The sequence below is a fragment of the Leuciscus leuciscus genome, assembly GCF_965113295.1.
Source record: "Leuciscus leuciscus genome assembly, chromosome: 4".
Classification (NCBI taxonomy): Eukaryota; Metazoa; Chordata; class Actinopteri; order Cypriniformes; family Leuciscidae; genus Leuciscus; species Leuciscus leuciscus.
In genome coordinates this window covers 18,979,313-19,004,291 of record NC_138728.1, presented here as the reverse complement: position 1 = coordinate 19,004,291, position 24,979 = coordinate 18,979,313, and the positions used below count along the sequence as shown (strand labels likewise).

Below are 24,979 nucleotides of genomic sequence, written 5' to 3'. Positions count from 1 at the left end.
TATATGCCAACCTAAAAAAGCAGCCCATGTGCCTCGGTAATCAGAAATAGATCTATAAATATTCTCCTCTGGATTAGTTATTTCACTCAATAAAAATAAAATAAAAAAAGCTTTTATAGGCAACAGTGAAGTTAATGTTTTCTTACAAAGTTTTACAAAGCCAGATTTTTTACCAGCAGTATTCAGCATAAAGTCTGGTTTAAGTCTGGTAAAGAATTGCCTACTTAGACATGAAAAGACCATATGTCTGACATGTAAGGTACAAATCAGTTCAGTTGGTTTCTAGCAGTGGAAATACGAATTGCTGTACAGAGGAAAAAAGTACATTTTAGTGATAGAATTTAAAACAATTGTTCATTTTATTAATTACTTTTCTGTTTTGAGTCTTCTTTTAAACACAAGATTACTTCGATTTTTCATCCGATTAATTGTGCCTAACTATTTACACTAAGGCAAATAGACTGTCACAGTCATGACATTTAAACATTAGTTTCGGATTTATTTTTGCCACATTGTTCTAATCACTTGAGGTACTATTGTTAATGTCCTCTCTCAGCCTTGTCGGCAAACATACTGCTGTTCTCTTCTAATGAACCATTTAGTCAACATAATAATAATTTTTAAATGTGTTTTGCAATGTTCTATATACACAGTCAAAGTTTTAAATCTGTATCTGATATATTCAGCTTCATGAAGATTATAGTGTCATGTGTCAGAACAAACACGACTAGGCTTCAGTGATAGTTTTAATTTTGCATCTTTTACTGTGTAATGACAGCAGACCCTTCTCAGCCACTCCCGCAATGGACGCAGCCAAAACTATCGGTGTGGATTGTTGCAGATAACCGATAGTTCCAGAAATCGGTTATCGGAGCAGATAAATCCGCAAAATCAATATATCTGTCAACCTATACAGCCAATCATTTATTCAACTGCTTTTAAACCATTCAAGCATAATATGATACAAAATAGAATATTCAGTACTGACGTTCTGTCTGTGAAGAGTCTCTCTGTGAACACACACACCCGAAACAGAAAGCCTCTTCTCAGACAGCAGAGCTGCCAACTCTCACGCATTCACCGTGAGACTCACGCGATTGACACTTTTCACACGCTCTCACGCCACACATTGATTTTCTCACGCACAGAAAAATCGCTAAGCAAAGAGGACACGGAGACCGACAGACTTAGACAGAGCAGGTTACTTATGATAGAAATAAATCTCAGCTCTCAGATTCTGTCAATTTTATTATGAAATTCAAAACAATAAATACCGTTTTGGCGCTTGTATGTGACAGATCCCTAACGGCACGTGAACCGATCATCTCTACTAGCTAATAGTAAATAAACACGAACACTGTTGAAAGATACAGTACAACTTACCGAAATGTATATTCCTCATACATAATATCGACCAATCAGTGTTTTTCAACCGCGGAAAGGGGTCAATAAAACAGCTGGAGAACAATTATGTCACCTAACATTTACCTCAGGAAAGCCATTTAATGACCATAATATAGGCTATAGCAAATATAGAAAAAAAGAGCTATAGAGAGTATTTTGCTAAATATGTGTTCTATATTACGTATTTATTATATTTTTACTTGACTTATTTTATTTTACTTTTACTAAAGTTGTTATTATAAAAAAAAAAAAAAAAAAAACGCATTATATTTAATTTGAGTTATTTTTAACCTTAAATAATACTACCAGCTGATAGGGCTCTCTGAATGTTTACATCATTAGGTGAGGTTTTTTTTTTTCTTGAGAAAAATTAACGCCTATCTTGTGTACCTAATATTTATCCAAATGAGTCAATATTAAATCAAATCACAAGAATTTTATTTAATTGAAATCGTGAAATTTGTGTCAAGCAATAATAACAAAACGTAGCTTTTTTGTGAAAAAAAAATCTCACTCCAAGCTAAGCTCAAAAGTTGCCAGCTATGCAGACAGCACGCAACAGTTATTTTTTGTGATTTATTAAGCTTGAGTGACAAAAACACACAGAATAATGTCAAAGCCCCATTTTAGGTGAGTATCCTCATAAGCACTTAAATGAGTCTTAAATGAGTTAAAAAGTCTTAAGGTTCATTACATGTCAAATCAACAAATTTAACAGTTTACTCATTGAGCCACATTGAAATCCCCATATCTCTGGAAATATACCATAAAGGGCCTTAAAAATGAATATACCCAATCTAAAAGGATATTAAGATATATTTAATTCTGAGTAACAGGCATGGAAACTTCAGGGGGAAAAGCACAAGAAGTATGTTTTTGTTTTTAAATTTATGACATGTTGACATTGGCATATGATGTAACACAGATTGCTAAAGTCAGTAGATTTAACTAATAGACCTATTAATCTCTGTGTAAAAATAAAACAATGATGTTGCAATCTTCATAAAATAATTTGTAACCCCCTGTAATCTGGCTCCAAATCTCTGCTAATGGATTAGTCAAGATTGGATTACTCAGTTAATATCCATTCATCCATGACATTTAATGTTCTGGCTTTCTTCTTCCTTTATCTGTCTTTCAACAAAATAAATGATCAAAATCAAAGTTTTTAGCCAGGAAACTATTGTCTTTTCATATTAACAACACATTTCACAACATAAAGGGATAGTTTTCAGGAATCTTCAACCAAATATACTCCTGTGCAAAAATTCTGTGCTAAATCTTGTGTGGGTGTGAGAATTCCTCCCTAAATTATTAAACTGGACCCTTCTTCCATTTCTTCTCTCAAAGGTGTTTTATTTCACCAACAAGTGTAGGCTTGGCCTCCACAGGTGTGAGGGTTCTGTCTGTGCCCTCACACACATGCTGAAATGTTTTGGGTGTTGATCTAGAGGTGTTTTAGTGTGAGCATCAGGGTGCCGTATGAAGAACATCATGTTTTTCAGGCCTGGCTTGGGCCCTGTGATCATGTCTGGGGCGCTGAAGGGACTGAGGGTGTGCTGTTTGTGTTGGTCTTTTGAAAAGGAAATGGTACACAGTTCTCGGCTCTTGTTGCTGTTCACCGTTTTCACCCACAATAGATGGACACTGTGTAAATTGAATGGTAAACAAAAACCAAACCACATCAGTAAAGTTTCAACCACATCACTGAACGTTTTAGAGAAATGTAATGACATGTCAACATATAACCACTAAGTAAAGCAATTTGCCGTAATGCAAACATGACGTGACGTGTACAGTGTTCAGGAACTATTTAAGATGTGTCAATGAACCGTGAAACCAGACTTTACTGTTTTCTTCTGAACAGTATAATTGCCACTGGAGCAGATGTTTTTGTCTGAGATGAGTTGGCGAGTAAGCGCTGATGGGGACAGGGAGAACTACAGGACTCAATATATCATCATCAGTGTATGTTTTCAGCTCTCTGTTTTTTACAGAATTTGCTTAGAGGTCTTATGGAGCCAGTGGTTCTTGAGTGGACTTGAAATGCTCATTGTCTGGACTTGAAATGCTCATTGTCTGATGAAGAAACTGGACAAAACTTAGTATGCCACTAAGTCCTCAAATGAAACCATTAAAAAGATGAAAAAAATTGTGATATAACAAATGTGTAAGCTGATGCAGTTGAATAGTTTTTAAAAGTCCCATTAGGGACAGCAGTAAGCCTTTCCTAAATGCCATTAATCACTCAAAACAGAATGAAATCATTTAAATTACATATTAGGAAGGAAATTTTATATTTAAACTATGTTGTTTGATAAATTCTCAATACGCCCCTACATTTTTCATTGTGCTTCTCTGGGATATTAAGCCCTGTTTAATATTTTATCTAGAATTTATTAATATATATATTATAAGGATGTATGCTTTGTGCTTATATACGCATTGGCACGTTTTGTTTATGGGTGTCTGTTTGTATGAGTGAGATTGTTGCTACTCTTTTGGAAAGCTGTGTTATCACATTCACACCGATGAGCTGATGTGTGCTGTGGTCTGTTTCACAGATAAAAGTAATCGTACACACCGTGACCCACTGTTAGACACAGACTACAACACTCCAGGACAGACAGTTTAACCCACAACTCTGCTGGTCTGAACTTGTGCTTCATAATCACAGGTCTCACTGTGTCACAATGTGTATGACAATGCACTTTAACTTCAGAGCCTCATTCGAATATAGTTTTCTAGAAAATGGGTTGTCCTTGGGACAAACAGAGGCAGTAATTACTCAGAAAGAGTACAGAGACTTCCACACCTTACCGATACTATCTATCTGTAGTCTCAGTGCTTGCATGTTGTCTTATATAAGCACCTCGGGCATCATGTTCTGTGAGTAGTTTCTGGTATAGCTGCTCCTGTAAGATGAGAATAGCAGTGCAAACTCTCTTCAAACCACATCAAAGCGCCCCTGGCGTCCTGTGACGTCCAGAAGAGACAACAGTGATGTGGCATGAACTATCTATTCAGTGATCTCATACTAGGAATGGAGCAATTCATTTCCTGCAGAAGATTCTGCCATAGTTATGTTAAGCATGACAAATACTAATGCAATTTGTGTGGATTTATAATTGAAGATATTACATTTGAATGAGCAAATATAAGTTTGTTGTGGTGAATTGAATTAGACAGTTACAATGCATCATTTCGACTCCCCATGACGTTATAAAGCAACAAGATAAAATCCATCTATGTTCTGTTTATATAAACTATATATACATAGTATGTATATGTGTGTGTATATATAAAAACACGCACAGTGTGTGTGTATTAGGGCTGTCAATAGAATTTTTTTTTTAAGTGATTAATCATACACTTATGAAATTAAGCATACATCATTTATCTTGTTTAACAAGTTAATTTTGTCATAATTTGCTACTGTATATCCAGCAAAGTAAGGGTGATTCTCACAAAATTGTATTCTCTTCAAGCTTTTGTCAAGGTAAATTTAGGTGTCTTTCCAAAAAAGGACACTTAGAGACTCCAAAAGGACACCTAAATGATATGAGCCCATATAATTCATAAATGTATGCACAGCGAAGCAGATTTATCAAAAATAGCAGTATTATCAAAAATCTTTGAAGTTGAAACTTTTTTTCCTTTTGACTATGTATTTGTGTTTCTCTGTGTGCAGGTTGTAGGGCGTGTGTTACTGCTTCAGTTGATCAATTATCTGACAAGCCGTTACCTGAGTGATCCGCTGGTGACACGCTTGTTGAACAGCAGCCGTGTGCACATCCTGCCATCCATGAACCCGGACGGCTTTGAGTCATCTGCCCGGGACTGCATGAACTCAGTGGGCCGGTAAGTGAGAGAGAGATAAATAATACAATTTGATATGAATATCCCACATTTGTGCCACAATACCATGCTTATAATAGTGTTACTACTGTAAATCCATGGTGAATGTTGGTGATTTGTGGTTAAAAAAAGCCTAGATCACTGTCGCACAATGTTTCTCCTGTCTTCTGCGCGAGTGTGAAAATGTCAACTAGTTTAAATCACCAAGACATTTGTGGTTTGTTTTTGAGAACTTGAATACTTCTCACTGAATCTCGCTATTATTGACACCAGTCAGCAACTAAACACATTTGCTCTGCGCTGCCTTTTGGACAGAGATAATAATCGGGGCAGTACAAATTAATAGTGTTGTTTCATTCTGCTTTTGGCAAGTTTGCCATTGGATGTTTTTAATACGCAACAGAAATGGCAGCACTTATCATTTAGGCAAATTAGTAGTGGGATATGTGCGACCTCTTAACAAAATTCAACAAAAAGTCGCAAAATGTGACCATTCAGTTGCAGTCCGGATCCCTGCATTTAAATCGAAGTGGGCAAACCAATGATATTGGTGAATTGTAGCCTCGAGCTCACAGCTGATTGGTCCGTGGTGACATTCAGTTTCAACACTTCCATTGGCATCGGTCCATACCATACACTCACCTAAAGGATTATTAGGAACACCTGTTCAATTTCTCATTAATGCAATTATCTAATCAACCAATCACATGGCAGTTGCTTCAATGCATTTAGGGGTGTGGTCCTGGTCAAGACAATCTCCTGAACTCCAAACTGAATGTCAGAATGGGAAAGAAAGGTGATTTAAGCAATTTTGAGCGTGGCATGGTTGTTGGTGCCATACGGGCCGGTCTGAGTATTTCACAATCTGCTCAGTTACTGAGATTTTCACGCACAACCATTTCTAGGGTTTACAAAGAATGGTGTGAAAAGGAAACATCCAGTATGCGGCAGTCCTGTGGGCGAAAATGCCTTGTTGATGCTAGAGGTCAGAGGAGAATGGGCCGACTGATTCAAGCTGATAGAAGAGCAACTTTGACTGAAATAACCACTCGTTACAACCGAGGTATGCAGCAAAGCATTTGTGAAAGCCACAACACGCACAACCTTGAGGCGGATGGGCTACAACAGCAGAAGACCCCGCCAGGTACCACTTATCTCCACTACAAATAGGAAAAAGAGGCTACAATTTGCACGAGCTCACCAAAATTGGACAGTTGAAGACTGGAAAAATGTTGCCTGGTCTGATGAGTCTCGATTTCTGTTGAGACATTCAGATGGTAGAGTCAGAATTTGGCGTAAACAGAATGAGAACATGGATCCATCATGCCTTGTTACCACTGTGCAGGCTGGTGGTGGTGGTGTAATGGTGTGGGGGATGTTTTCTTGGCACACTTTAGGCCCCTTAGTGCCAATTGGGCATCGTTTAAATGCCACGGCCTACCTGAGCATTGTTTCTGACCATGTCCATCCCTTTATGACCACCATGTACCCATCCTCTGATGGCTACTTCCAGCAGGATAATGCACCATGTCACAAAGCTCGAATCATTTCAAATTGGTTTCTTGAACATGACAATGAGTTCACTGTACTAAAATGGCCCCCACAGTCACCAGATCTCAACCCAATAGAGCATATTTGGGATGTGGTGGAACGGTAGCTTCGTGCCCTGGATGTGCATCCCACAAATCTCCATCAACTGCAAGATGCTATCCTATCAATATGGGCCAACATTTCTAAAGAATGCTTTCAGCACCTTGTTGAATCAATGCCACGTAGAATTAAGGCAGTTCTGAAGGCAAAAAGGGGGTCAAACACAGTATTAGTATGGTGTTCCTAATAATCCTTTAGGTGAGTGTAGATAGAGTATACATGGTTTAAATAAATAATGTGGTAGAAAGGTTTACGCTCTTTAAGTTAGTATATCAGAAAAAGCAGGGGAAATCTTTTTGCCCATCAAGTGACCCTTTAACATCCAATTGAACAATTTATTTTTGTCTTTCAAAAGCTGAATTTTTTTTGTTGCAAGGAATTCAGAACAGTTTATTTCCAAGTTGTCAGAGTCTGTAACTGTCTTCCCAGAGAAACCATGGCTCAGATGAAACGTTTAGAGATAGAGCCTACTTTTCCCACAAATCATCCAAAACTTTGCTGATAAGCAGGATACAAAGACTCAAAACACACGTCTTATCTGGCATGATGGATCTTACTCACACATACACACACACAAAGATAAACATCCATTATAGCAAACTCAAACTATTTGGCCCACAGGCTCCCAAACAGCGGTACATAGTTTTGCCAGAGTAGAGGGGTGTTAAAAGCCTGAAGCAATGGAAAATAACTTCCTTGGTCTGTTGCCACAACATGCTGACAAAAAATCTACCCAAGAGTAAATCTGTAATCTGAAATCAGAAGATATGAAAACCCCTATCTGGATGAATAAGTTTCATTCATCCTGTGGATGTAACAATGCAGCTTTTGATCAGACCGTGCCCACAATGCTGTAAAAGTCTGATGTTTTCAACGATAACAATCAAAGACAAGTCAGCACCTCACGTTGTCCGTTTTTGTTCAGAGGAAATAGATGATGTAGATGGATCGTATCTGTGGAAGCTCCCACTGGGTGGCCTCAATCTAGAATCGCTCTGTATATGATTAGCAATAAAGTAAATTGAATTAGCCAAGCTCAAACATTGAAGACAAATAGAGATGAATAGTTGGATGTCATTCATGTCAAGGGGAAGGGGATATATGACTTTTCAAAAGTTACAGTATACGGCGGACTTTTGACAGCCCTGGGGATTTTGTTAAAACTACTGATCAAACTTCCACATTTTTGTATTCCTGCCCGCAGAAATCAGAAGTGCATTATGGGTGTTGAAGGTTTTGATAAAAGGGAACAGCACAGCCCTTTTTCTCTGTTTTCTGTAGTCACGTAGCACTGATTTATTTATTTAGTTAGTTAGTTTCATAAATCCACTGAATAGTCAAATTGTATTAAAAGCCCATCTTTCCGTCTTGAAAAATAATGTATAAAGATGTTCAGTAGTTTGTTCTCATTATTAGAAGTGTTTCAATTCACATTTTATACTGCATAAATAACCATAAATATCTTTCCAAAGCAGCTTTACAAACAATATTGCCTTATAATAATCAGTTAATCCCTTATGATTTCTGACAGGTGTTCAGATTGCAGAATCATATTATACAAATATTGGTGAATTTGTTAAATTGTTTAATATTTAATATGCGAACAACCCTAAAAAAAAAATTTTTCTCAGACTTTCAGCAGACCCCTTGGGCCTGTGCAAACACAACACAACAGAGCACACATAAATCGGTGTTATTCATTTTCAGTGAGTTTGCATTATGATGTAAGCTACACAGACTATTAGTGAAGTAAAAAACATGAGCTCAGCATTATACAAATAGCAAACAGCTATTACAGTGAAGCAACTCCCTAGTTTTTGAAAGGCTACGTGAGACCAGTGTCAACCATATGTCCAGCTCAGTAAGCCCCAAAACTTTGGAGACAAACCAGACCTCATCTAATACCGTAGAAGCCACATCCTTGAATACAAACCATCCTGCTCCTGCAGTCTGAGACCACATAAGCGCTCCTGCTCAGATGGGGATGCAATTGGAAACAGATCTGATCTGGATTTGATGATATGGTGGGTAAACTCGGAGAGAAAGAGATTGAGCAAAAGTCAAAGCGAGAGTGCAAACTACAACAGCAGCCATGCAGCTGTGTACATTGAGGACGATTATTGTATTTTTACATGGTGTGGTTCGCCCTTATTGCCGTGGCTCTCGCTATGAGCTTCCTGTGAGGTTTGGCACCACTCTCAACCAAGTGAAACAAACACAACCCTGTCAGCCGCTTTCTCTTATTTCAATCCAGCGGATCATGCTTAACCTGTGACAGTTCACATTGTAAGGAAAAGTGATGGGAATATCACAAGCAAATGCATTACTCTGATTCCAGTTCTGATTGAATTAGGCTACTTTGCCGGTGTGAGCAGAAGCAGAAGGAGCTGAATGAAATATTCTGAATGATACCAATCCACAATCTGATTTATGATGCTGCCTAGAAGCATAATCACATTATGTTCTTTCATTTGGCCAGATGAGGACTGGTGCATTGTCATTTGAGTCTGGTTTCTCCCAAGATGTTTTTCTCCATTTCTGTCACCTGATGGAGTTTGGGTTTCTTGCCACTTTGGCTTGCTTTGTTGGGGAAACTTAACATTCAGCAGTATTATTGATTTGACACTATTGGATGAGAACTGAACTGAGCTGGATGGCATCACTATTTTTACCAGAGCTGCTTTACAGCAGAATTAAAGGCTATTTGTGCCATTTATCATTATTTTCTTGCTTATCACTGTAAAGCTGCTTTGAAACTATCTGTTTATTATAAAGTCCTTTATAAGTTAAGGTGACTTGACTTTTCTTGACTTAACAATTACATAAATCCTTTTAGTATCTAAGCAAGAACCAGAACTTATTCAGTAACTTTGTCTGGAATACTCAGGAAAAGTTGTTACATTGTAGTAAAGTTTATACATGGGCTACATTTAAATCATTCTCCTTATGTAAGACATTTTCCTACCCTGCTGTACCACCACTTCATGTATTTCTCGTAAACCCATACCTTAGATTTTTGTATGTGCCAAGTCTGCAAAGAAAAATATACATACCATGGAAAAGCGTTTATACATTTCACAGGAAACAATGAATCAACACTTGTAAGTTTGACTCAAAAATACACAAGCCGATCACCGTAAAAACGGCCTGAGTTTAAGGCCTGAAAGGTACTATTTGCAAGTACTTGTTTGTTTATAATGTAGTTTTTGAATCAATGCAACAAAACATGTTGAATTCTCAGTCTTGCTACATAAAAGACATTAGCATGAACGTTTACAGTCTGATGCAAAAATGTGCAACAAGTGCGTTCCAGAACTGCTAACAGAACTGAACTTTATTTTTTTTATTTTGCAATTTATTCCTGTGATGGCAAAGCTGAATTTTCATCGGCAAAAATTGTCACATGATCCTTCAGAAATCATTGTAAAAATCTAATTTAGCACCATTTCTTATCAATGTTGAAAACAGTTAATAAATTCAAAAGGACAGCATATGGAGCAAGCTGTGAAGCTTTAACCGGTTGTCAATTCTAAGCCCTAATAAGGAACAATTATTTTCATTTTATTTTTGTGGATTATTTGCTCTGATCCCCTTAAATTCACAAAAAACTAGTCGACTAAATCAAATCATCCTTGGGATCTAATAAAGTTTGTTGTATAATCTCAGATATTTGTGGGAAAAGGTTATATTAGTCCTTTGCAGATAGGAATTACAGATCATAAATAGCAATATCATGTGGCCACCCTTAAGATTCAGAGGAAATGTATCATCCTCAAAGGACTAATTGACAGGAAAAGGATGTTCTGATACATTCTTTTGGGAAACGGTCTATATTTGGAAGCTAATGAAATCTGCTCTTGCCAGATTTGTGTCCAATATGGCAATAATTTGACCTTCCAAATTAAGAAAACACAACTCTTGAGGTTTTAGATATTTTTGTAATTTTTGCCGTTTGACAGAACCAGTCCCCATTTAGTTTCATTGTATAGCAAAGAGCAGCTTGCGCATTCTGCTAAACAAATACTTTTGTGTTCTGTTGATGGTTTGTAACGCCATGAGAGTGAATAAACAATAACAGAAGTTTTGGTAAATTATTTCTTTACAGATCAGTGAAACACACCAGAAAAATGTCCATTCTGCACTGATCACTCCACAGCCAGAAAGCATAACACAAACATTTAATGCTTTTCACTCAGGGATTAATGGCTCTCACACATCCTGGCGCCCCGTGACAGCCCTGATACTCCCCCAAATTAAACTGACAGACCTAGAGTGCAAGCTGACAGAGATTTTATGGCTGTGCGCATGCATAGAGATCTAAGTGTGTGGCATGGCGTGTGTGTAAAATTGTTCTGATACAAGTCATCCTGAAAACACCATGATCTAAGCTGTCATTACATATAAACAGTGGTAAAGTAAACCACACCGGGCGTTGCTCCATCTCTGATAGAGTGATATCATGATCATTCTAGATATCACAGATGGAGCAATGTGTCTTAGTCTGACCCAGGATCAGCTACCCTAACAAAACCATATCCTGAGTTTATATAAGAGAAATGGCATACATTGATCTGATCACAAATGCAGAAAGCGTCAGACAAGATTAAGGCCTTCAACGATCTGTTCTGCCCCATCAAACTAACAGCTCGCCACTAATGGAAACCTCAAGAGCTCTTTTAGACAAATAGTTTATAGAGCTGAAAGCAGTTCATCAACCATTTTTACGACAAAATGTGGTTTGCGCCACATTGATCAGCTGAAGTGTCTGGCGTGATTTAGATCCTAGGGTCTTAAGAGAGAAATCAGGTGTCTGGATGAGGCCGGCAATCAGCGAAAGAAAACAACCCAACTCCAAACCGAGCCAGAGACACAAGAGAATCTGAGTGGATTTATGAGGTGCTTAATCAGTTTTCAAAAAGCTTTCAAACAAGTTGAAGAGCTCCAATATTTGGCGAGAGAACCTGGCATAAACAAGCTCATCTCTGCCATTAAACTACAACAGCAATCGAGGCTGAGAGTGCAGGCCAACTTTTTGTTTTAAATTGTATTGTGAAAGCAGGAAGAAAACAACTCTGTGTTCAAAAGCCAGCGAAATGTGGCACACACACACATCCTGTTTATTGCGTCTAGGTTGGTTTCATATGCATTTGACGATGACCACCCAGGAAGGCTTGATTGTTGAACCTCTAAACCTCTGTACAAAACCCAACCAAAACATTGAAATTTTTGTTTTGTTTTTGTTTTTCCCCATTGTCATTGGCTTCTGAGTAGCCTTGGACTTTGTGTGACGTAATTTGGGTCATTTTGTGATATATATATAATATATTGTTGAATTGTTGAACCTCTCTCATAATATATGTACACTACCGTTCAAAAGTTTGGGGTCAGTAAGATTTTTTTATGTTTTTTAAAGTATCTTCTGCTCACTAAGGCTGCATTTATTTGATTAAAAATACAAACAAAAACAATAATATTGTGAAATATTATTCCAATTTAAAACAGCTGTTTTCTATGTGAATATACAGTAAAGTGTAATTTATTCCTGTGATCAAAGCTGAATTTTCAGCATCATTACTCCAGTCTTCAGTGTCACATGATCCTTCAGAAATCAAAAATGATGATTTGATGCTCAAGAAACATTCATTATTATTATCAATGTTGAAAAAAGTTCAAAAGAACAGCATTTATCTGAAATCTAAAGCTTTTGTAACATTAAAGGAGAACTCCGGTCAATTTTAACATTGAGCTCATTTTTTTTGTAAATTTGGAGTGCTGTCAGTACAGAGGACAACGACAAAAATCGGTGTTGCCTACACCGTGTTATACTCTTTTTAAAATTTGCACCCTGTTGACTTCAATGGGGCCAGTTTTAAACCTGCTTTTAGCCTCTTAACATCATTGATGTGTCATTACAAGTGCCCAGCCATTGTGAGTGATTCCTTCAGAGTGAACGCGGTGAATCATCACGCGTTCCGGAGAACTCGACAATCGACTACTGTGGACTTCGACCAAAAACAGGAAGAAAATACAGGTATGTGCGCTGGCTGAATTAACATCATTTTTATTAATATCTTTCACATCTACTGCAGTCAGATTCACCGCGTTCACTCTGAAGGAATCACTCACAATGGCTGGGCACTTGTAATGGCACATCAAGGATGTTAAGAGGCTAAAAGCAGATTTAAAACGTGCCCCATTGAAGTCAACAGGGTGCAAATTTTAAAAAGAGTATAACACGGTGTAGGCAATACCGATTTTTGTCGTTGTTCTCTGTACTGACAGCACTCCAAATTTACCAAAAAATGAGCTCAATGTTAAAATTGACCGGAGTTCTCCTTTAAACACTACCGTTCAAAAGTTTGGGGTCAGTAAGAATTTTAATTTTATTTTTGGGGGAAATAAATAAAATAAATCAATACTTTTATTCATCAAGGATGAGTTAAACTGATCAAAAGGTACAGTAAAGACATTTATAATGTTAGAAAATATTTTATTTAAAAAAAAATGCTGTTCTTTTGAACTTTCTATTCATCAAAAAAAATTGAAAAAAATGTGTACACAACTGTTTTCAACATTGATAATAATAATGAATGTTTCTTGAGCATCAAATCATCATATTAGAATTATTTCTGAAGCATCATGTGACACTGAAGACTGGAGTAATGATGCTGAAAATTCAGCTTTGATCACAGGAATAAATTACAGTTTAAAATATATTAAAATAGAAAACAGTCATTTTAAATTGTCATAATATTTCACAATATTACTGTTTGTTTTTTTGTATTGTTTTTTATCAAATAAATGCAGCCTTGGTGAGCAGAAGATACTTCTTTTAAAAACATAAAATCTTACTGACTCCAAACTTTTGAACGGTAGTGTATATATATATTATTATTATTTTTTTTCATACTGTATGGTTGTATGTAATAATTTGGTATATGTGCCGGCATCCAGACATGCTGCTTTAGCTGAGCAGCATTTGTTGACTGAGAGAGGCTGTTTAAAAGCACTTCAAAGCATTGCAACAGTAAGCAGATAGGAATCCCTGAGGGAAGCACTTCTGTATGGCGTAGAGCAGGCGCTCTGTGTTCGGGATTAAGAAGGATCGCTCCACCCGACGGTGTCACGGCAAAACACACTAATCCACCCGCACAAATTTAGACCTGCCAGTGCAAACTAATGCAGAGGGCTGTCACTGGCCTGTTAGTTTGCTAGTTAGTCGTTTGATGTTCTTCATCCTTGAAGATTTCGGTGTCAGCAGCACAGATGCAGGCTGCAGCTTACACAGTCAGGTCTGCTGTTCAATATGTCCACAAAAGAGTCAAGTTATTTGTTGAAATATTTGCAATTATTCCAGAAAAGCACATTTATAGGCCATAGTTTCATTGAGTAACTAGTTCCTCCTCCCCTCCAGGTATAATAAGAACGGCGTGGACCTGAATCGTAATTTCCCGGATGTATTTGAGAGTAATACAGTGCAGGAAAGTGAGAAAGAAGTCAGGGCAGTGATGGACTGGCTGAAGACGGAGACTTTCGTCCTGTCGGCCAATCTCCACGGAGGTGCGGTGGTGGCCAGCTACCCCTACGACAACAGCAACAGAGGTCAGTGGCTTGTACACATTAATGAACACTTTTTCAGTGGCTTCCTCCAGTTTTTTTTTTTTTAAAGCATAAGGATTCATGTTAAATGACAAATATATTGTCAGCTCTTAAAAGCCACATGAAACTAGATTCATTGGGCAATTCATTGGAATTGAATGGTATAAAAAGGTATAATGGTATAAAAAGAAAAGTTTCCAGAACAACCGAGCTGATGACCGAACAGCAATTCAGTTGGAATTGTCTCGAGTCCAGCATCTGAATCTGCACGGCTCATCGCTGGGACTGCAAACACGCCGTGATCATGAGATTAACGGGAATGTTATTCGCTGTCTTACAGGAAGCGAGCTGCAAGGAGGCCAGAGCATCTCCCCCGACGATGACGTGTTTGTCCACTTGGCAAGGACCTACTCCTACAACCACACTGAAATGCACAACGCAAACAGTTGCTCCGATTTGACGGGCTTTGTCAACGGCATCACTAACGGATACTACTGGTATCCTCTAAAAGGTAAAAGTGTTCAATGCAGCATTTCAATATCTGTGACCTGTGCTAAGTGCTCTATTAAAAAAATCTTGAAAATTATGTATGATTGGTTTGAATCGGGGAAAAAAATGAATGAATGAGTCGATAGAGTCAGCAAAGTAAGTTTTGAGAAAAATCTATCAAGTTTTCTGAAGGTTCCAAAACAAAATCACCTAGCAACCATACCTTTAAATCCCTGGTAATACCACCAAATTTGGAACACACCAAAGTCAAAACTAAATATCTATAGAAAAATATATATATATTCAACTTTTATATGAAAACAGACAGCGTATATAAGACCTACAGTACTGCACGGATCTAATATAATGTTACTGTTAGTACCAATCGATGGTTCTTTACTAATTGAATGTGTTTTTCTCTTAGGGGGAATGCAAGACTATAACTATGTGTGGGCACAGTGTTTAGAGCTCACACTGGAAATCTCTTGCTGCAAGTTTCCTCCAGAGTCAAAGCTTCCTGGCCTATGGGAGGCCAACAGACCTGCACTACTGGCTTACATGCAGCAAGTACACCTAGGTAGGTACTGCTTAGACACACTTGCCCACTTAATGGTGCCCCCGTTATGCATGGTATTCCAGAAAAATATAGAGTCATACAAATAGAAAAAAAATCCCTCTTAATCATAACTTAGAAGTGTGTGCTGGTGTTTGTGTTTAGACACACTGCAAACAGTATTTTACAGTATACTATAAGAATAAATTCTTATTTTCTTGTTTCGCTGTGCTCGGGACATTTCTGGGCTGTAGTAGCATTTGGCCAGTGCGTTTGGCGACACCCTCAGACAATGATGTGACTTTATCATCTGTGTCTGAAGCTCCACTAAGTTGTCCTGTATCGACATGAAATACAATTTGCTAATGTTGCTACTGTCTTGTTGACTGCTATATGTAATTTGGCATCGTTAGTACGTTTTTATGATAACACAATTGTTTATTAGCGAGCTAGACTGGCTAAACTCACTTGCAAATTACAGCCAGTCATGTAATTAATAGTGTAACTGTCTGTTCATATACACAATACTGTTTATGATAAACAATATAAAAAATATATATATATAAAAAAAGCAGTAAAAAGCTCCATTATCAGTAACATAGTGATGCATGAATCAATGCTCACACAAAAGTCACTTTCTAATCACTCAACTTTGTGTTGGTCAACGCTGTGAATTTGAACACAATCAAAACTATGCAGAGAACTTTTTTGCCCTCACGTGAAACTCCCGATTGTCCTGTTGCAGTAAGTGTATTTCTCCAAGTAACGGTAGATGTGACAACACCTTTAGCTCTTTCATTAACTCGAGAAGGTAGGTGATTTCAGATTTTACCAGGGAAACATACCACCCACACTTAAGTGGCCCTTAAATAAACAAACAAGCAAAGCAAACATTTTTAAAAAGCAGTTTTGCCAAACCATATAATTGTAGCCATCAAATAATAAGCTAAATTTCATGCGGTATAGGGCACTGTATTATTACAGCACGGTAAACATATTCTGTTACAGTCGCAATTAAATTACACACACACAGCACCATCCTGACCGTGATTGTCCACAGGAACAAAGCCGCCGTCCACACCCAGCATTGACACAACTGTCCCTGTAACCCAACCACAAGCAAAACATCCCGACATACACTACCACACCTCTTAAACAATGTTGTGAAAGAAATGGCTAACCAACTAGAGAGCACCTAAAGTTGTGTAATACCACATAGACACGACTTGTTTAATGTCAAGTTATTTGCATTTATCTGCTTGTAAGATGGTTCTGTGCACCTTTAAAGCACTCTATGCCCCTTTTCACAAGATGTAATATGGTGTCCCCATAATGTGTCTGTGAAATGTCTGCTCAAAATACCTCCAGATAGTTTATTATATAGCGTGTCAAATTTGCCTCTTTTTGTGTGTGAGCAAAAACGTTTTTGTGTGTGTCCCTTTAAATGCAAATGAGCTGCTGTCGGAAGATGGCCGATCCTTTACACGAGCCTGTGATACTCAGTCAATAACAAAACACGCGAATTTCAGTCAGATTTCAGAAATAAGTACCGAAGGGCAGCCTTACGGAGAGACCCAGGAAGAGGTTGCACCTGTACGTTTCTGATGGTTAGTGGATACATTTATGTAGTTGTTGTGGAGTTGCATTGATTAATCTCATATACTTGCATGTACCGTCATGTTAAACTTTTACACAAGTTGACACAGTTCCCTGGGGTCTTTAAAAGACAGCTGTGACATTTGTTTGGTCAAATAATGTTATGTGCTGGTCTGTGCAGCCAGCGACAATGCGTTGAATGCTTTAAGACCCAGCAGAATCCTCTAACGGCTGTCGCTCCCGCTTCACAGCCATCCCATCGGGACTCGCGCTAAGGGCTTATTTCACTGTAACGTTACCCGTTTTGATTCCGTCTTATCAGTTTGGGCGACTATAGGCAACGTGATTATTGTTCATAAGTCCAACATTTAGCAACGCAAGAAAACATATAATCTACTTGAGGGAAGACGTTATCAAAAATCGTTCACTATTGTAAGTTAATGTTAAATAGAGAAAAACATTTTACATTAAAGTAACTTGTACCGTAGGCTACTTGGTTGGACCTCGTTATTGAAACACAAAATAACCAATAAAATCTCAAGCGCCAAAAGCAGCCCATACTAATCATCTAAGTTCTCTTTATCTGGAAAATATGCACTTTTCATTTATTCATACACGGTTACTAAAACATTTAGGCCTATAATTGTTTTTTTTCTTTATTTAAATTTTTTGCTGTAATTTCAAAGACGTTCAGTTATTGTGCTTTTAAATATTATGCCATATATGTATCTTCCTGACCAAAAAAAAAAAAAACCTTTTATGTTTATCATTTTGAATAGAGGTTGATGATACAGTAATATCCGTTGGTGCAGCTACAGTATATATAGAAAATGGGTCAAATTCAACAATTTGAACATGGAGCCAAATTATATCTATAGGCTTGAACCATATAGGGCTTTAATTTAAAATGAAGATTTCAAAAGAAAAGTTTTATTAAGAATGAGAATATAGAAGGATATTAAGATATCTTTATTACTTTTAGAGTTACAGGCACACAAACCATTTATGGCACTCCGTAATGTCCAATTGTGTTGATAGAAGAAAAAAAAAAACGATACATTTCGTTTCAACATAATGTGTTCTTCAGAAAATGTGCGACCATTGAAAATGTGTACTAATTTAACATTAATATCCCTATATATTGGGACTTAAAATTATTTTTGTCCATATTTTGTCCAATTTGAAACCATATTCGGCCTTAAAAATTAAGAAACCAAATGAAAAGTGTGTTAAGAATTAGAATCTAAAAGCATATTAAAATATTTTTAATATGAGTTGCAGGCATGCAAATTTTGGGCAAAAAACAAAAGTAGTGTTTTTTTTAAAAATGTCACCGTTGGCATAGCTTTAATAAAACGAAGATGGCTAAAGTCAACCGATTTAGCTAGTCCAAACAATCTCTGTGTAAAAGTAAAATAATGATGCAGTTCTAAAGTCATTTTAACCCCCCTGTAATCTGACTCCAAATCTCAGGTGAAAATGGTCATTTTGACCCATTTTACAAAACTGTAAATATCATTCATCACATGTAGCCTAATGGCTTTCTTCTTCATTTACGTGTCTTTCTTCAGAAAATTTTAACAAAATCAAAAATTTGAGCCAGGAAAGTTTCTGAAATTTGGTTGCTTTTTCCACAAAATGACCCAAATGTGTTTGTCTGAGAACCATTTATACATCTTTTGTATGCAGATGCTAAAATGATATGCACTGTGTGGTACAGTACAAATATTTTGAGTGTCCCTTATTTTCCTTTCCATAAGTTGGCAACCCTAGTTGTTACTTTTCATGTTTTCTGTGTTGGTAGATGCACCGGGAACCCGATTATAGCTCTTAAACACGGAACAAGTCAGACTTTCATGATATGCCCCCTTTAAAAGTCACTCATATGTACACAGATGTACTCCATAATTGATGGAGGTCATGCAGGTTTACAGAAAACCAGGAGAAGAAATATTTTTCATTTTACTAGAATGTTTACTAGGTCAGTGGCCGCATACTGGCCCAAGTGAAGGCCAGTGTGATGTTTTGCAAACAGAAATTAAGTCAAAGAGTTTGTATGTTATTTTGCACAGGAGTGAAAGGAGTAGTGATGGACTCAGACGGGAAGCCTGTGCCAAACGCTGTAGTCGAGGTGTCGGGAAGAAGAAACCTGTGTCCATTCAGTAGCGATCGTAACGGGGAGTACTTCAGACTGCTGCTGCCCGGCAACTACACCATCACGGTAAGATACCGCCCCCGTGTGGTCAACTTCAAATCTCACTTCTCTGAAAGCTTTACAGACGAGTCACAGCACAATAGTATCATTACAAAAAAAGACTCCATATTCAGGGCAAGAGTGATAAGCGATCACTATTTGAGTTGTAAAAGTTGAGTCTCTCTGTCAGTTACAAAACACCTTCAGAATGTGGCACCTCAGGGTTTGAGTTAGCCAGGGATTTATTGAGCAAATAAAGTGACGGAGCAGACTGTATGCACCATGTATAAACGCAAATCATTGTGAAGTAATGAATTAAATACAAGGTTGAGATTTGAAAAACAATAAGCAGTTGAAACAAAGGCCTCTAGTTTTTTTTATAATTTTTTTTTTATAAAATAAAATACATTTTGATTGTGGCCTCGTTGCAGGATCAGTTATTTAACCTGTTAACATGCATCAGGATGAAATGATGTTTACATTGAATCAGGTTAGTTTTAAACTGTTTGACTACACAATTGTGTTAGTGATTAGAGTTATGCCAAATCAAACAGTCATACATTTAAAAAGAAATATGAGCTTAATGTATTACTGGTAAATGTATCCGCTGATACCAATAGTTTGATTTTCTTATGGAAAAAATAGCTCCCAACTAATGGGAGGCGCAGTGTTGGGTGTGATGCATTACTAAGCAATAAATTACTGTCATTTAATTATTTGTCCCTTAGGAAATACTTACAATTACATCAGAATTAACTGTAATTTACAGTTAATTCTGATGTAATTCCATGTAAATATTTATAAAAAATTAGAATTAACTGTAATTTACAGTTAATTCTGATGTAATTCCATGTAAATATTTATAAAAAATTAGGTAATTTCAAGAAAAAAATCTGCAATTTTATATTAATCATTTAAAAGAGCAGTTTTTTTTTTTTTTTACTATATGGTTACACATTAATATATTTTCAAAATGATATGGTTAAAAGTAGTGGTCTTCTCGGGTCCTAAAAACTGTACCCGACCCGAATCACTACTTACCCGAACCCGACGTGCATAAATTAATTTTTTTTAAAGAAAAACCCGACCCGAGACAGACCCGATAAAATTAGACCAGAGTCCGACCCGACCTGACGCCATTCCCTTTAGAACCCGACTGGACCCGAACGTAAATGGCATTTACATTATGCACAGCCTGCGTTTCAAATGCACTTAACATAGACGGTCAAAGGCCTACGCGCTGGAGTGCTGAAATGTCAATCACACATCACTGTAACCCATTACATTCTATAAAATTTGGCATATGTTATTTACCGGACCATACGATGATTAACATTAGAACCACCACAGGGTAAAATTTACCGATGGCTGTTTTTCAAATGTAGCCTATAACAGATTTTCAATAAAATATCCAAAGTCTCCCAGTCATTGACTTTTACTAAAATTGTGTTATTTAGCCTACAATCCCGTTGTTAAAAAGTTGTTTAGATAAAACCAGATTAAAAACAAGGCATTAGAACCACCATAGCAGGTCAAATTGACCATGTAGGCATATGTCTTTATTTTTGCAACTTTTCTTTATTTGAGCAACGTGTCTGCTTACTGTAAACGGTCACACAACGCACGTTCAAAATAAGTTGTTTTAGCCTACTCATAAATGTTCAAACTTTGGATTAATTATTAAAAAAAATTTTGCAATTTTTATCGTTTATTGTTTGCTGCTATTTATTCAAGTCTGCCCGTTTCCTGAAGAAAATTCCGATCTATGATGTAGCCTAATGAATTTTTTTTTTTTCTGATTACCCCAAGTTTATTGGGATTGTTCTCTTATTCAAATTATAAATGATATAACTAAGCAAATTAATAACTGAGTAAATAAATGCGGAGGCAACCGTGCTTATAGCCCATTGCACGTAGAAGCGCGGATTCGCTCTCTCACTTAGAAAAAGTGAGAGAACGGTGTCAGAGTTGTTTTAAATAATGCCCAACATAGTTTGGGTCTTCTCGGGTCCATTTGGAAAAAGCATATTTATTTTAAATTACCCGAGACCCGAGGCCACTAATACCGAACCCGACCCATGTCCGAGACATTCGTCTGAGTTTTGGACCCGAAACCGCTCGGGTCTCGGGTCGGACCTCGGGTTTTCGGATCCAAGTGGACCCGTGAAGACCTCTAGTTAAAAGTATTTGTTCTCAGTTTATGCAAATTAGCTCAGGCCGAATGAACTAACATGGTAATTAAAAAAATCCTCATTGTACATGATATCTAATGCATAGCCTATATGAACAGAAAAGTCTGAGAATATATATGCTTGCAGGCCTCCTGTGCAGAAACATCAGAATCAGTAAAAGCTTTATTGCCACGTGTTTGCACACACACTAGGAAAATGCAGCTTCCAATGCCCATGTATAAATACAAGACGCATAATAATAAAATTAAAGTATAGACATATGAACATTTTACAGTATTATGGATTATAAATGAAAGTTGATAAGACATTGCACTAAACAATGCCTTGGGAGACATTTAACTGTTCAGGCGTTCCTGTGCCAAGTGTATTGAATCGCTGGCCGGAAGGCCACAGTTCACATAGGTTGTGGCCGGGTGAGTGGAGTCTGTGATTTTACTCTGGATGAGTACAGGTCCTGGAGGCTGAGCAGGGGAGCACTTTTAACAGTCCGGACTATGAAGGTAAAAGAGTAGCAAAACTCTGGAGGTGGAGGGCACAAAGGAGTCGTTTTATTGGTTGGCGCCTAACTAATGAAATGGTACTTCTTTTGTACGCGATGTCACGAAACCCGCGTCCTCTGGGACGTTCTGAAACGCTAACGTGGCTTAATGGATTAAGACAGTGGTATTAAAAGACCAAACTCAGTAAACACCCTATTATATACAGAAAAGCAAATTTTTTTGGTCCATTAAGCCCTTTGGTTTTCTATGGGAGGAAAACGCTTAACATGTAATTAAACGTGTTGCGTTCATATTCTGGCCGCATCTGTACACAGTAGGCTATGCTTAATTAGTATGGTGTTTACTGAGCTTGATAATATAATTTATTTATTTTAATATCACCGTCTAATGCATTAAGCCACGTTAGCGTTTCAGAACGTCCCAGAGGACGCGGGTTTCTTGACATCATCGCGTGTATAAAAAAAGAGTACCATTTCATTGGTTAGGCGCCAACCAAAAACTACTCCTTTGTGCCCTCCACCGTCACTGAGTTGCAAGTGCACAAGTTAGTTATGCATCTGATATATCGTGAAAATAGTAGCAAAAGCCTAAGTGATGTTGTGTTGTGAATGTAAGAATAAGTACAAATATGTACAGTTTGTGTCTGTCATTGTATTTTTGTGAATGACATTTTACACATCGTAGCTGTGAGTATAAATTTTAGCATACAAGTACGAATAATTATTGCTACTCTTACCTTCATAACGGACTGTCCGGTGTAGTCTTCTTATGTAGCTGAACCAAACGGCTGAGTAAAACTGGGTAAGCAGCTCCCGTGGCAGGTTGAACTTCAGCTGGCGAAGGAACTACAACATCTGCTGGGCTGAGTCAATGTGACTGTCCCACTTCAGGCCCTGGAACTTGACTCCCCGACGGCGAGTGTTGGGGTGTTCCTCCTGAAGTCCACTGTTTAGAGAGTGTTCTGCCCCAGGTTGTTGTGACTGCACCAGACAGCCAGCTGTAAGCAGACTCGGCCGTGTAAGGGGTGCAAGAACACATGCTTGTGGAGCACAAGTGCTGATCGTCCAGATGTTAGAAGAGAATTTTCCCAGCCTCACTAGCTGATACTTAGGTCAGGGCTACACAATATCGAAAAATGATTGTGTATTATCTAGTCATGCCAATAAAGCTATTCAAATTAAAAATGGAGTAAAATTCTCCCTCACAGAAACACTCACAGGATTTGGTGTTGGTTACTCATTGTTGCTTTGTCTACAGGTGACATACCCAGGACACAAGACCCTCACAGAGAGCATTAAAGTGCCATATGGTCCCGACTCGTTCTCTGCCCTGACACACGACTTCCTCCTCCAGCAGAGTGACAACAGCTCAACAGGAACAGCACAACCCCAGTCCTGCACCACTGCAATCACAACACTTACCTTATTCATCCTACAAAGACTGCTGCTGTCCTGAGAGGGACCAAAGACTCTTTTAAACATTAAGGACAGAGTCAACTGCCTTTCTTGCACATTCATATTTGTTAAATCTTTACTAAATCATGATGCCATATCTAGCATTGTCAAACAATCAATAGTACACATGGAGCATGTAAAAACTTGATCCACAGCCTTATTTAGGGTTTCACAGTCCAAGTTTTTGAAACGGCTACAGTTAAACGTGAGACTTTTTCCATTCTAAGCACACCGTTGTCTTGTGTGTTTCAGTTAGTGCTTTATAATGCTGTCAAATTTAAGACGCCTGCATTTCTGCTTTCAATATGGAAGACCAATTGCTACAATACTGACATATGAAGATTGATAAAAGTTGAAGGATGTGTGTGTACAATTTTTAACTCTTGAAGAAATGTACTTTTTATTTGAAGATGCTGGAGATAGTTTGTCAGGAAAATTACCTTAACCTTTTGCATATTAATGTGTCTTTGCAGCTGTGTAACATGAAGACAACCAAGCCAAAAAACCTGGTGCTCTTTCTACCTCACTCAGTCTTACTTTACTAAGACTGGCAGTGCCCTCAATAAACATCATCTACACAGTGTCTGATTTTTCACATGTAAGATACTGTATTTAAAACACAATGAGTAGTGCTGTACAATCTATTAATCGCACCTAACATATTTATATATATATATATATATATATATATATATATATATATATATATATATATACATACATACATACATATCATACACAAAAACTTTTATGGAAGATTAATCGATCTGACAGCACTAATAATGAGTCTTTTAATATGAGAAGTGTAACAGAGTTTTTGACAGAAAGTAAGAATCTTACTTTGAAAGGAGTAATGAGTAACAAATGAAATTTGAGTAAGGAGCCCAACACTGCTTAAGTGTATTGCGTGTTCACTGAGGGGGACCCTAGTCAGGTAATAAAAAAAATAAAAAAAAGGCAACAAATATTTCGGTAACAGTGAAATAAGGTTAGAGTGCCTTTCACAAATAATGGTCGAAACAAAGCAAGTTTTGAATGTTTCTGATATTTTCCATGCAACTTCTAGCAGCCCACTGGTGTTAAACCCCCAAACCCCATGATTTAGAGAAGACAGGAAATGCAAATGTGTGTAATGTCATTATATATTAGAAATATTGGTAACACTTTACAATAAGGTTCACTACATTAGTTAATGTGTCAACTAACATGAACTAACAATGAACAGCTGTATTTTTATTAATTAACAAAGATTAATAAATACTGTATTGCTCATAGTTAGTTCATGTTGGTTGATACATGAACTAATGTAATGAACCTTATTGTAAAGTGTTACCAATATTTCTAATATATAATGACATTACACACATTTGCATTTCCTGTCTTCTCTAAATCATGGGGTTTACCACCAGTGGGCTGTTAGAAGTTGCATGGAAAATATCAGAAACATTCAAAACTTGCTTTGTTTCAACCATTATTTGTGAAAGGCACTC

The 24,979-nt window shown here is 37.4% G+C and overlaps 1 protein-coding gene and 1 long non-coding RNA gene across 2 annotated transcripts in view; one reads left to right on the top strand and one right to left on the bottom strand.

Annotated features, from left to right (window-relative positions):
- The window catches only part of cpm (carboxypeptidase M), a 41,327-nt gene extending 17,255 nt beyond the window's left edge, over positions 1-24,072 (top strand). Inside the window, exons 4-9 of the mRNA XM_082168282.1 lie at positions 5,096-5,265; positions 14,327-14,514; positions 14,852-15,022; positions 15,425-15,577; positions 19,222-19,370; positions 23,293-24,072. Coding sequence (XP_082024408.1) covers positions 5,096-5,265; positions 14,327-14,514; positions 14,852-15,022; positions 15,425-15,577; positions 19,222-19,370; positions 23,293-23,490 — 1,029 coding nt within the window. The 3' untranslated portion in view covers positions 23,491-24,072. The remainder of the gene's footprint in view (positions 1-5,095; positions 5,266-14,326; positions 14,515-14,851; positions 15,023-15,424; positions 15,578-19,221; positions 19,371-23,292) is intronic.
- LOC309497918 lies at positions 1,647-5,089 on the bottom strand. Its single transcript, XR_014205751.1, has 2 exons — positions 2,197-5,089; positions 1,647-1,893 (listed from the first exon to the last, which is right to left on the bottom strand). It is a non-coding gene; the product is annotated as an uncharacterized lncRNA (long non-coding RNA).
- Positions 24,073-24,979: the final 907 nt, after the last annotated feature.